Source organism: Rattus rattus, chromosome 14 (assembly GCF_011064425.1).
Source record: "Rattus rattus isolate New Zealand chromosome 14, Rrattus_CSIRO_v1, whole genome shotgun sequence".
Classification (NCBI taxonomy): domain Eukaryota; kingdom Metazoa; phylum Chordata; class Mammalia; order Rodentia; family Muridae; genus Rattus; species Rattus rattus.
In genome coordinates, this window is record NC_046167.1 from 63963941 (window position 1) to 63977107 (window position 13167).

The following is a 13167-nucleotide window of genomic DNA, read 5'->3' on the forward strand; positions in this document are numbered from 1 at the left end:
GAGGACATCAGATTTCCCGGAGCTGGAGTTATGGGTGGCTGTAAGCTGTTCTAAGTGGGTACTAAGACCCAAACCTGGGTCCTCTACAAAGTAGCAAATTATGTGAACCCTGGAGTCCTTTCTCACCTCTTCTTTGAACTTGCAGAATATCGTTACAGTAGCTATTTATACTGCTCTTGTGTTCTAATTCTAACATCCGTGTCAGTTCTGAATGGTTCAATATGGCTGTTTAGTAATCTCTGATTACAGGCCAGACACTGTGATTTATCTTGAGCCTAGATACTTTTGTACTCCTATAAATACTCATGAGCTTTATTTGAGACACTGTTAATTGGGTTGGAAACAGCTGGCCCTTTGGATGCTTGCCTGTGATTTGTCACAGAGGTCTAGAGCAATGATCGGTCAGGAGGGAGTCACACTCTGCAGACTCCAGTGCTTCCTCGAGCACCAGGAGTTTGTTTTCATCTGGCTGCTGAGAACAGGAACGGCATCAACAACTGTTCGGTCCTTCTGGACATTTCCCTCCTGCTGTCATAGATACTTGGATGGATGCTCATGGCAAACCCTCTGCACACTTCTGGATTCTCTCCCTGAGCTGCTCTGTCCTTCTTACTGCGAGGTCCCATCAACTCTAGCTGTGTCGTCCTCTGCAGGCTCTCAGCCGTGTGTGCTCAACTCAGTGAGCCAGGCTCTTCCTGGGACCTCTCTCCACTGCTCGCACTGTCCAACACTATCATTCTCTTTTGTCCAAACTCCAGTGATTTAAGAAGCACCACCTCACTTCTGTTGTCTGTTTTGTTTGCTTGTTTAACCATCACATGGAGACTAAATCTGGTTTCTATTATTCCACTTTGGGTGGATGCAAAAAGTCACTGCCTTTTCATGAGGGGTGCCTTAGGAGATCATCTGACCCACTTTTTTCTTTTCTTTTCTCTCTCCTTATTATGCAATCCAAGCAAGCCTTGAACTCACTATGAAGCCAAGGATAGCGCTTCTGTCCCTGCTGCCTCTGTCTCACCAGTGGCATGGTATCAAGGCTGTGTGTGTATGGCACCCTGTCCACCTTCCAGAGAGCACCCAAGTTCACAGTAGAGCCACAGGGACCCTCTCCTGTCTTTTCCTTTGGGAAGGAGCTCTGAGCCTCCTGTTTGGTTCACAACCATCTTTATCCTGGAGCCTGACACCAATTTCCTTTGTTTTCTTCTCAGCAAAGGTGGGCTGTATGTCACACTCTTACCAGGCCTACCAACCAAAGCACTCAAGGTGCACATGAAGTGAGACTTCTGACCACAGCACTCTGCAGGTTGGTGAACAGTCATTTGAGGAGCTTGGCAGGTTGGGCTGAGCACACACTGGTCAATGCCCACATGATGTGTATGTAACCTCTCACTTGCACCACTTATACTTTGTTCTAGAGATTTCGAAAGTCAGACCACATGTTGCCATGAAAGAAACCATAATGCTTTCCATGAAATGTATAAACCTATGAATGTAAGAGGAAAGGACTGAATAATTCTCTTAAAACATACAAACACCAACTCTAACCAACAGGACAGAGGATCTAAGAAATAACCAAATTTCAGAGTCCACATATATCAGTGCCTGGGCTCCCAGAAACAGCATGCCCCTAAGCCAACAAAAGGCTGTGAAAACTATGAGATATTTATAATCAACTTTGAGGGTATACTAATGGTATGCTGTGTACTAACAGGGAAAATCTAAGCAACCCAGAAGTTTGGAAATAAGAAATATCTTAAATTATATCTTATACATGATGTGTGTGTGTGAGATCTCTGAGGCATGTGTCACCAAGCTTAGCTAGATGTGTATGATATTAAGTATCACACAGGACTAGTGGGATGGCCCTGTGTATAAAGGCATTTGTCATCAAGCCCAGACATTTACCATGTTAAATGTCATACAGAGCACATGCCCATGAAGACCGGATGATAACTTCCCATTCTGTTCCTCAGACACCTTTCTCATCACGCAGGCTTGGCTGGCAGGCCAACAAGCTTCAAGATCCTCTGTCACCTGTCTCTCCCATGCTCCAAGCATGCGCTACAAGCCTGGCTTTCTGTGTGGGTTGTAGCTCGAGCCCAGGTGAGCCTGCTTTTAGACAAGTACATTGCCGCCCACGAGGCACTTCCCGCAGCCCCCACTTCCCCCAGCCCCCCACTTCCCGCAGCCCCAAGCTCACTTATTGCTATCAATATTTCAAATGTTCGGTGTTAGACAGAATACTAAGGTGCCTGTTTTAATATGTATTATATGCAAATTGGTTCTATAAGGGAGAAAGTTGTGAAGCACTGAGTCAAACAAGTGCCTTTCCTCCAGGAATTCTCAGAGCCACTGACATGTAAGGCAAGTAAGTGTGTCTGTAATGTATTTGATCATGGGATGTCTGATGAGAAAGCACTCATGTAAAGCACTTCTGGGAATGCTGCAGCTAGTAAGAAAATTTTAAGTTTGATTTGGGTATTTATGGTACATTATACTCCACTCCTTAAGTCAAAGAGCACTTGGGAGGGTTTATTTACAACACAAATTGGTCCCCAGTTGCAGCTCACTTGGTCTTTCTGTCCAGCCTTTCTCAAGCAACCACATTCAATTCTGTTATTTCTATCACTGACATATTTATAAATATTATGCCAAAAGTACAATTTTTTCCTACTTTAAGTATTACTGACTTCCTGGTGTCCAACATGAAAATCCATTGAGTCCCCCTCCTCCCTTTGACATAAACATGCTCTCTTGTGACCAGCTCCCAAAAAAGCTGCATCATTAATTCTGCGCTTAAGGATCACAATATTCTGCAGATGTTATTTGTAACTGGGACATGCTGGAAAACTGCTCAACATGGTTAGGCTTACCAACCTGCTTGTTGCATTTTCACTTGGAAACGCTGCTCTTAGCAACTGCTGAGCTCAGCTGGTAATGTCCCGCACGGCTGCGGTCACCATCACCATGGATGCTTTCCCCTTCACCTCCCTCCTGAATAGGGTGGAACTTGCTCCTGCATGGTTACTGGCTCTCCTGTGTGTGGATCATATTCTCCAGTAACTTCTTAGCAAAGCGTATATGTGAGCTAACCCAGAGTTCTTCTATACCTGGGAACAATTTGATTTCCTTACCTCTGATAAGTATTTTGCTAAATACCCACATTCTAAGAACAATCACTTTTCTTTCCTCCTCTTCCTTCCTCTTATTTTGAAAGTTATTTATATATTAATTCACTTATTTGCTATGTTATAGCATAAGCGTATAAGGAACAGAGAAGCACACTTTCCCACAGTCTTCAGTGCAGCAGAGCCCAGCTTCTGCGCTCTTGCACAGCCCTCAGTGGAGACACTTTGGGCTCTGTCCCTCAGCACATTCTCCAGGGTTCTAGTTACTCAGAGCACTCATGAAGCACAGTCTTCTCTTAGGCAAATAAATGCAGTGGACCAAGAGCGTGGGCAGCACCTCTGAACACTCACTGATTAGAATGGGCAGGCCAGGGTGCACTCCCTCAATTTCACACAGCACCACTTAATGAAAAAGTCCTCTCACCCTGGCTGCCTGCAGCGTGCTGGCATAAGTGGATGTGAATTCACAGTCCCAATTTTGCACCAACCATCATAGAGGCTGCCATCTTTGTAAGCTCAGAAATAATTATTTAGTTCCAATGTGTTGGGAGCCATTTTGCTGTTTCTCTGAAGCAGAGGGGGGGAAAAAAGAGAGAAGAAAGTGCCTACCAGGCAGTCAAGGCAGGCTCGGGCCTGATGGCAGATTTCCCAGCGTGCTGAGACCTGGACCGGTAAGAAGAGGTGTACCTGGGGCTCAAGGCTAAGGGCTGAAGACTCTATTGACCTTGGTGAAAAGAACAGAGGCTTTTGGCATGGGAAGGAATGGCTTGTGTACATTTTAGCAACTGTTCCTGTTAGCTTGTGGCTTTGTCTCCCACGGTGCTGGGAAGCATGCAAAGCCTAAGAGAGTTAAACTTGAGCTGCCACAGCACTGACTGGGCAGCCCTCCCCACACAGTGCTGCTAAGCAACCTGTCTTTCAGATTCATGATCCTTCATCTAAAACCTCTCTAAGGGGTTACCATCCTCACCTCTGATGCAGTGAACAGTGGACCTTTCCCCACTCACTATGCTGAGTCCGGGCCCCTGCACACTCAAGCCAGGATCAAACCTCTCCACATACATCTGTCCTCTCACCCAGAGTGCCTGCTCTCCGCTTGCTTCCTCTCCTGAGCCCTCCAGAGTCCGGCAGCTTCATGTCAGAGTTCTCCTTAAGCACTCAGCCTCACCCGAGCCACTCACCACTGTGCACAGACGCTACCTCTGCCACAGCTGTTCCCTCTTCCCCCTCTTGTTCCTCTGAGTTATAAAACCTTACCTCCTTATAACTTTAGTGTGTTTTCCAAGATAAAAATAGCCTTGATTTGTCTGAGTAAAACTGTTCAACTCTGTCTTTGCTATACCAAATTATTTACACGGTAACACATCACTAATCGGTCATATAATTAATCAGCTGGTTGGCTTCTTAAAAGTTTCTTTAAAGAGATTTTCACCTGCAAGCTTCAGAAAGGCTGCCAGCTTTAAGTAGATTACTTAGCCCTTTCGAAACCCAAATGGAAACTGTCTTCTTTCTTTCGTTCCCTGCCAGAGATTCTCATCACCTCTTTCTCACAGCTAAGAGCACTGATGATAAACTGTTTGCAAAAAGCCAGGAAGAGAGGAGAAGAAAATTAGGATCAGTTATCTAAGGACATTCCCAGTTACTCCGATTGTATTTTATTCACCTGTGCCCAGGTTGGCCCTGAGTTCCCAATCTTATTACCTCTGCTTCCTAAGTTCTACTATACCATGCATCTAGCCCAACTGCACTGGTGTTATAACTCTGAATTAAATCAGTAGTCGCCACTTCACAATAAAAATATGACCTCAATTTAAATAATAATATCAAGTGTCTTACTAGACTGGTATAAAATTCTTTGACATTTCTCAATACTGTACACAGATGTTTTAAGCATTAACAAATATCTATTTTTTTTTCAGCATGGTTAATTTAAATTTCTCACCCTTTAAATGCCTCACCCAAATTCTTAGTCTTAGAACTGCTGTGACAGTCTACACGTGTGTCATGCTTTCCTTGAAAAGGCAATGTTGTTAAATTTAGCCTATGAGAGCCTATGAAATGTCAATTGTAGATCATAAACTGTGTCTTCAGTCATCACACACACCATCTCTCTTCCCTTCCCCTCCCCTCTTTTTGAGACAGTTTCTCTGTGTAGCCCTGGCTGTCCAGGAACTCACTCTGTAGACCAGGCCAGCCTCGAACTCACAGAGATCCTCCTGCCTCAGCTTCCCGAATTACAGAATTAAAAGTGTGTGTCCCTCTGTCAGGTATACACAATCTTATACATTATAGAATAATTGGTATTATTAAAAACCTATCTAAATTCATTAGCAAGGCTATTTTTAGAAATCCTTATACCAGTCAAGAACATTCTAGACCAAGCAAAGCTTTATAAGAGATCAAAGTCTAAAGTAAATGGCTGATGCCCAAGGTCACAGTTAGGAATCAACTAATTCAGGAGGGAGTTGAAGGTTTGTGACTAAGTTCTATCTCTAAAAAGGGACATGCCCTGACATTTCAACGACACCAGGAATCACTTAGTACACTTATTTTCCACACCTTCACCTCATGGCATAAATCATGAAGTAGAAGTTATCCAGGGCACCAGTAAAGGGCAATTTTACAGCTCCAGGTGGCAGGCTTCCTTTTCTGTCTAATCACTTGTTAAAGACTAGAAGGAGCACACCATTTTTCTTTCTTAACAGTCAAATTTCACACTGTACTGATAGAAAAAAAAACCACAATACTCATATAATTCTTGTATCCAAGCAGCTTTAAAAAAAAAAAGCAGTGATAATGAAAACATGGCGCACTCCCCTATTTATAGTAGCACTCCCCTATTTATAGTAGCACTCCCCTATCTATAGTAGCACTCCCCTATCTATAGTAGCACTCTCCTATCTATAGTAGCACTCCCCTATCTATAGTAGCACTCCCCTATTTATAGTAGCACTCTCCTATCTATAGTAGCACTCTCCTATCTATAGTAGCACTCCCCTATTTATAGTAGCACTCTCCTATCTATAGTAGCACTCTCCTATCTATAGTAGCACTCTCCTATCTATAGTAGCACTCCCTATTTACAGTAGCACTCCCCTATTTATAGTAGCACTCCCCTATTTACAGTAGCACTCACCTATTTATAGTAGCACTCACCTATTTATAGTAGCACTCACCTATTTATAGTAGCACTCACCTATTTATAGTAGCACTCACCTATTTATAGTAGCGCTCCTTATTCTGTGTCTTAGGGTTTCTATTGCTGGGATAAAACACAATGACCAAAAGCAACTTGGGAAGGAAAGATTTTATCTTGGCTTGCAGTCCATCATGAAGGAAGTCAGGGTGGGAATTGAAGCAGAGGCTATGAAAGAACACTGCTGGGGGCTGGGGATTTAGCTCAGCGGCAGGCGCTTACCTAGGAAGCAAGGCCCTGGGTTAGGTCCCCAGCTCAAAAAAAAAAAAAAAAAAAAAAAAAAACACTGCTTACTGGCTTGTCCCTTGTGCCTTGCTCATTCTGATTTCTTATACATCCTGCCCAGGGGTGGCACCAACCATCACTCCTCTCGACAAGGAATCACATGCACCCAACCCTTTGTGAACAGCATGGTACATGGCTCTCAGGAGCAGCTTTTCATGTACAGCCTGCACACCCTACTCAGCGGTCCCTCAAACATGCACATCCACACAACTGGGAGGGAGGCTGACTAAACACACCACTGGGACGAACTTCCTGAATCTCTCTCTCTCCCCATGTGATTCTTAAGGCTGACCAACACTTGAGATACATCCATACAGACACATGGGGAACTTAAGCCACCCTCAGCATTCAAGAAAACTAACAACAAGGTGATGACCCATGACTTCTCCATGCAAGCTGCTTTTCTTAATGTCCAATCTTACATTTCTGAAGATTGGTGTATTATTATTCCCACTAGAAACCAGCGGCACTGAAGTTAATTCAGAGATTACTTTTCAGCACTGTATCTAGTGTGAGACAGGTTCAGGCTCCCTTCACGCTGACAGGGCTACTTAAGGGGTAAGAGAAAAAAGAACGAGCTGCTCAGTCAGCTGCCACTGGAGCAAAGCAGGCCAGGACTAATCTATGGGAGCTTTGCCTTCTGCCCCCTTCTCTCTTCTGACAAGAACATTCATGCTTTATTTATTCTGTGCTGAGTCTTGCATAACCATGAGCAAGGGATGGTGTGTCACACTCCCCATCCCTGGAGAGCAGGGTGTGGACCGTCTTGGCATAAGGTTTATTTGTATATTTTACTTTATATTCCTCCCTGCCAAGATTAATGACTCCATGATAATCAGGGACAGCACAAATTCAGGAAGTGAGGGTGTGCCTAATGTCCTTAGCAGAATGGCAAATGCTATGACCTTAAAGGCTGTGGGAAAGAACTCTGAAACACCAGTTCAAGAATGTGTAATTTCTCAACTATGTGAAATACAAAGATGCATTACGAATTATATGAGGGGCTCTATGGACCTAAGAGAACACAGGCAGCTGCACTATGAGCCAGCTTGTCAGAAAGACATTAAAGAAGGAGATAAACATTTAGGGAGTGGCGATTGCAGGGCAAGATCCCACCCAGATAAGTTTATTGTTGGTGCTTACAAAGGCAGGCAGAGTTCAAGGTTGGCCTGGGACTGTTTAGGCCCAGGCATGGGAGCAATGGTGATCTCAGAGCCAATCCCACCCAGCTAGCTTATTGTCTGTGCTTACAAAGGCAGGCAGATCTCTGAGTTCATTTGCCATGTTTTTAAAAAAAAAAAAAAAAAATAGTACTTGCTGAGGTCATAAAATGCTGATTAATGGGATAATCAAAAGGGAACCTGGAGTAAATGATTGAATGTACATAAAAGACTAGGCTTTGACCTATGAGAGCTAGCTGCCCAGGGAAAGCCCCTTGGGAAGCAAACACAACAGGATTTCAGAAAAATCCAAGAAATTTTTTCTAGAAGTTTTTCTGACTCTGATCAGAAAATTCATGAGCTATCCAGAGAACATTTAGAATTTTTTCTAACCTGAGAGATGTCTCAAGCAAAGAGCTGTCTTGAGTGGAGAGCTGTCTTGAGCAAAAAACTATCTCGAGCAGACTATAGAGTCAAGAGCTATCTATAGAGAGCTATCAAGGAAGCCCTCCCAAGCAGACGAAAAGGCTGTCAGCCTGTACCCTTCCATAGACTTCGAGTCATTCCTTTTGCCACTCTAAACACACCTTTTTCAGAACTCCTCTCCAAGCAGAAGCTGGTCCCTGGCACTAAATGGCAACACTGTAACTGAACAATACAGGCTGGGACCTTTATCTTTAGCAATCCAAATACATGAATAATAGCACAGGAAGGAAAAGGGCTCAGTGGGTAAAAGCATTTGTCTGATAACCCGAGGACCTATATGATAGGATAGGAGAGAAACATCTCTCATAAGTTGTCCTAGGACTTACACACACACACACACACACACACACACACACACACACACACACACACACACACACACACACACCAAACAAATAAATGTAATATTTTTTTAAATAAAGAATAGCATGTAATCAATGTGGAACACTCTGAGATTACGATGTTGTAGCCCAAGTTTTAAACTCACCTCTTACTCTTCTTGTAATCCTCCAGGTGCCGGGCCTGGGCCTGTTTATGTCTTTCTAACTCACACTGCCCACACAAGTCCTCCAGATGCAACAGGTGGTTTTCTACCTCTTCAAAACTCGTCTCTAAATGAGCTGAAAGTAAACAACATAAAAACAAGAAGTAACTGTCAAGTCCAAATCACTGGCCAAGACGACAAAAGTTTTTAAACTGTTGTTGGAGAGATGCCTCTGTTGACAAGAGTGCATGCAGTTCTTCCAGGGGACGCAGAATCCACATTAAGTAGCTTGCAACTGTAACTCCAACTTCCTCTTCTGTCCCCCAGAGGAACACCTACACTAACAAGTACACAAACCACTACACAAACATGATTAAAAATAAAGTAAATATCCCCTTTTTGTAAAGTTTAAACTATTATGATTGCTTTGTATTTTCTTGTTATTTATTTAACTTTATTTAGGCAAAATTAAAAACACACTGATCAACATTAAAGCACACTTTAATTAAGAAGTATATTTCAAACATTTTCAAGACATCCATGTTCAAAATACCTTAAATACTTTATTATTAGCAAGATGAATGGAATATCCTGATTAATCTGATGTTAATTCCAAATTACCACAAACAAACCAGTCTTTTTGTTTATTTACTTGTTTGTTTGAGATAGGGTCTTACTGTATTGCTCTGGCTATCCTAGAAGTTACTATGTAGACCAGGCCTGCCCCTGCCTCTGACTAGTAGTACTAAAGGTGTGTGCTATTATACCCAGCGAACGAACAAGTTTTTATATTATATAATGATAAGATATAACTAGCACACATCATGCCACTGTAATTTAGTATTTGTAACTCCCAAGTCATTTTAACATCTGTTTGCCCTCCGATACATCAGATATACACCTCTGTATGAAAATACTATAAATACTTAATGAACGGTTGTTGAGTCAGTCAATGGTGTGACGGGTGTGGGTGTGGGGCATGTGTATACAAACAACACACTCAGGTCTTGCCAACTAACTAGTCTTTTACTAGTCTGTCTCAAGATCACAAAACTCTGTATGTTACTGCAACATGGAGAGCATCTAGTTACATCCTTCACTCAAAATATTGAAGACCGGAGGCTAGAAAGACGGCTCAAGAGATTTAAGACACTGGTTGCTATTCCAGAGGTCCTGGGGTTCGACCACACGGCAGCTTACAGTCATATGGAGCAACAGCTCCAAGGGATCCAACACCCTCTTCTGACCGCCTTCAGTTTTTGATCCATATGGCACAGACACCCATGCAGGAAAACTGCACAGAGATATGTGTGTTTATGTATAAGTATACATGTATGTATAAACAGATAGTATATGCATATATAAGTAAATATAAAAATATTAACATCCCTTTAATAAAACTATTCAAGACCAAAGTTGTGAGATGCTGATTTGAAGTCCTGCCCAGAGCAGAAACTGGGGCTGTGGTCCCAGACTCAGTCGCTGGCACTTTCCAGTTGGTCGGCTGACAGAGGGCCAAGGAACTCACCTCACTGCTGTAGGCAAGAAGAACGCTTACAACTCAAACAACACCATAACGTTTACTGAAATTCACTAGCATATACAAGTCACAAGGACACAGGCCTTGTGCTGGAGGAGAGCCTAGCAGCAACAGGAGGAGGCAGTGTCCTGAGAGGCAGAGAGAGGCATGGGGGGGATCAAGGGAGCAGCACCTTACATAGGTGAGGGTGAGTAGAGGGCATGTTCTGATGGTGAGATGAATGATCCCATACTCAGGACTTACTAAGTCTAAGAACACAGCCTCAAGTATAAATCTATAGAAATGTGAGTTTGTGAGGAAAAATGAAATTATTATTGACACTGATTAATTAGATCAACTGATCTCATTTACATTCTGATTATTACAGGTCAACAAAATTATTCATTTTAAGTGACTTTTAGTTGCTTTTTTCAATGCTGTGTGTCACACTAATCCTGGGAAGACATGAGCAAATGTCTACTCACCCTAGACAGGAAACTAATGACAGACTAAGGCAAGGATACTACCGAAGTCCAACAGGGTAAACCAGCAAGTCTTAACAGGGCTACCTACAGGAGTATGGGTGAGCAGTTACCGTCTCAAAGGCAGCTACACCATCAAAGCTCCCTTAGCATGGGTCATACGTAGTTCATGGTTCAAGTCTGATCCTGAAGGCACAACAGGTTTCAGAGCATCTTTTGGGGGCAGGTTGGCAGCTTGCCAAGGAGTGTCACTTCTTGGGCCTTACTGTTTGCCTTAGTCAGGGTTTCTATACCTGCAGAAACATCAGGACCAAGTGCATGGCGCGCGCGTGCACACGCACACATGCACACATGCACACATGCACACATGCACACACACACACACACACACACACACACACACACACACACACACTCACTCACAGCGGGGTACAGTGGCATATGCCTTTAATCCCAGCACTTGTGATGCAGAGGCGGCAGATCTCTGTGAGTTCGAGTCCAGCCAGGTCCACATGGTGAATTCCAGGATAGCCAGAGCTACAATAGTGAGGCCTTGTCTTGAAAACAAAAGCAAACACAACAACAAAACACCAAAAACCTGCCAGGCACATGCCTGTAATCCCAGCACTTGGAAAGTGGAGGAGGAGGAAGAAGAGGAGGAGGAGGAGGCTTGAGGATTCTAGAACAGCCTAGGCTAAAAGAAAATGTCTCAATATCTAACCAAAGAGAATTCTGTTGACCAGTAATGGTCATGATGCAAATAAGAGCTCTGGGTAAGAATGTTATAGATAAATTAATCAAAATATCAGTAGCATTTCCTTTTTCTCTAGTACACTCACATACCTATAAATTATACCTCAGGCTGTTTTTAGACTTAGGATCCTATACAATGAGAGGAAATAAATTTTAAATTATTAAAAAAAGGTAAAAGTTACTCTATATTAGAAAATGTACATTTGTTTTCAATTTTATCTGCTACAGATGGCAATCTCCTTTTAGATTAGAGTGCTGTTAGTTGACTCTAGGCTAAATAGTCCAGACGTTTAATGAGCTGATCCTAAGGCAAGCCAATTAATTTATGTGGTTAGAATTCTGTTCTAGGTTCAAACTGTACTTGTATTCTTTAGTTAATGACATGGACCGGGTAAAAACAACTCCTTATAAGAAAGAACATCTAGACAAGAGATGTTCTTTTCTAGGTCTTTCTGTTCTTTCTACCAAGTTTGGTTCCTAGCACCCAATGGTGGCTCTCAACCATCAGTAACTCAATTTCAGGGGATCTGACACCTTCTTCTGGCCTCCATGGGCACTAGGCACACATGTGGTGCATGACATATACAACAGGCAAAGATGCCCACTTATGTAAAAATCAAAAGAATAACTTCCTGTAGACCAACAAGCTACAAAACAAAAAATGTAAAATAAAACTGTCTGGGGTGGTCAGTGGTCACTCTATTACCACCACCAAATCCTTATTCATGTTTCCCTTTTCAAAAGGCTTCAAGATTCCCAGACCCTCTCACAATGGACCTACGCTTCTTAACTCGGCTTACAGGGTTAACACCCTTTGGCCACCACCATCCATCTTACATTCTGCTTTACGACCAAAATGACCATTCCAACAAGAACCCTGTGTGCCCTGCCCCCTTTCTGGCCGTGGCTGGGGTACCTCTGATTGCTCCTTTCTCCTCCCTCCCTCCCTCCATACCCCGAAACGTCACACCAGCTCCATGCTAGCCCTGGCCCAGACTTCAGCTGTATTTATATTTGTGCCTCCAGACTCCTGCCTTCATGAAGACTCTCATCTCACTGCCACTCTACTTGTTTCCTCGCATCTCTCCCAGGAACCCGCTAACGTCTGTAGGTGATACTGTGTCCTTGTGTCTTTGTACTGCCTAATACTTCATCTGGGCAGTCTGGGGAATTCAACAAAATTCTGGTGATTCTATTATTCTACCAAGTAAAATCATCAGGAAAAAAACCCTTATGATTCATAGTCATCTAAATTAAGAACTTATGCCAAATTTTGTAAAAGAGTAAGTTAAACATGAACTTAGGAAACATTAAACAACATGATGCAACTCATCACAACAAACTTCCCCACAGGACCCTAAACTGGAGCGGAAAAGGCTCTTGGTTTTATTAGGAGACAGGTCTCAGGCTGCCCAGGCTGCTCTGTATTCACCATGAAGTCAAGGATGATCTTCCTCCCCTCTCACGGCCCAGACATATGGACAGGTGCCACCACACCAGCTCTGCATTCAACTCAAAGTCAAAGTAAAATATAGGAACAATGCATAAGTTCCCACCTCCTTTACTTAAATTACCACAAGTAGACACATGACTCGGACTCCACACATTTATTTTAAATTGGCAGAAATGTAACTGCCCTAATATAACTACTCATCTGTTACAATACCAGTTACA

The 13167-nt window shown here is 43.0% G+C and overlaps 1 protein-coding gene across 1 annotated transcript in view; it reads right to left on the bottom strand.

The window, feature by feature from the left end:
* Dtnbp1 (dystrobrevin binding protein 1) overlaps window positions 1-13167 on the bottom strand; it is a 191633-nt gene that overhangs the window by 50341 nt on the left and 128125 nt on the right. Inside the window, 1 exon segment of the mRNA XM_032884248.1 lies at window positions 8743-8875. Coding sequence (XP_032740139.1) covers window positions 8743-8875 — 133 coding nt within the window.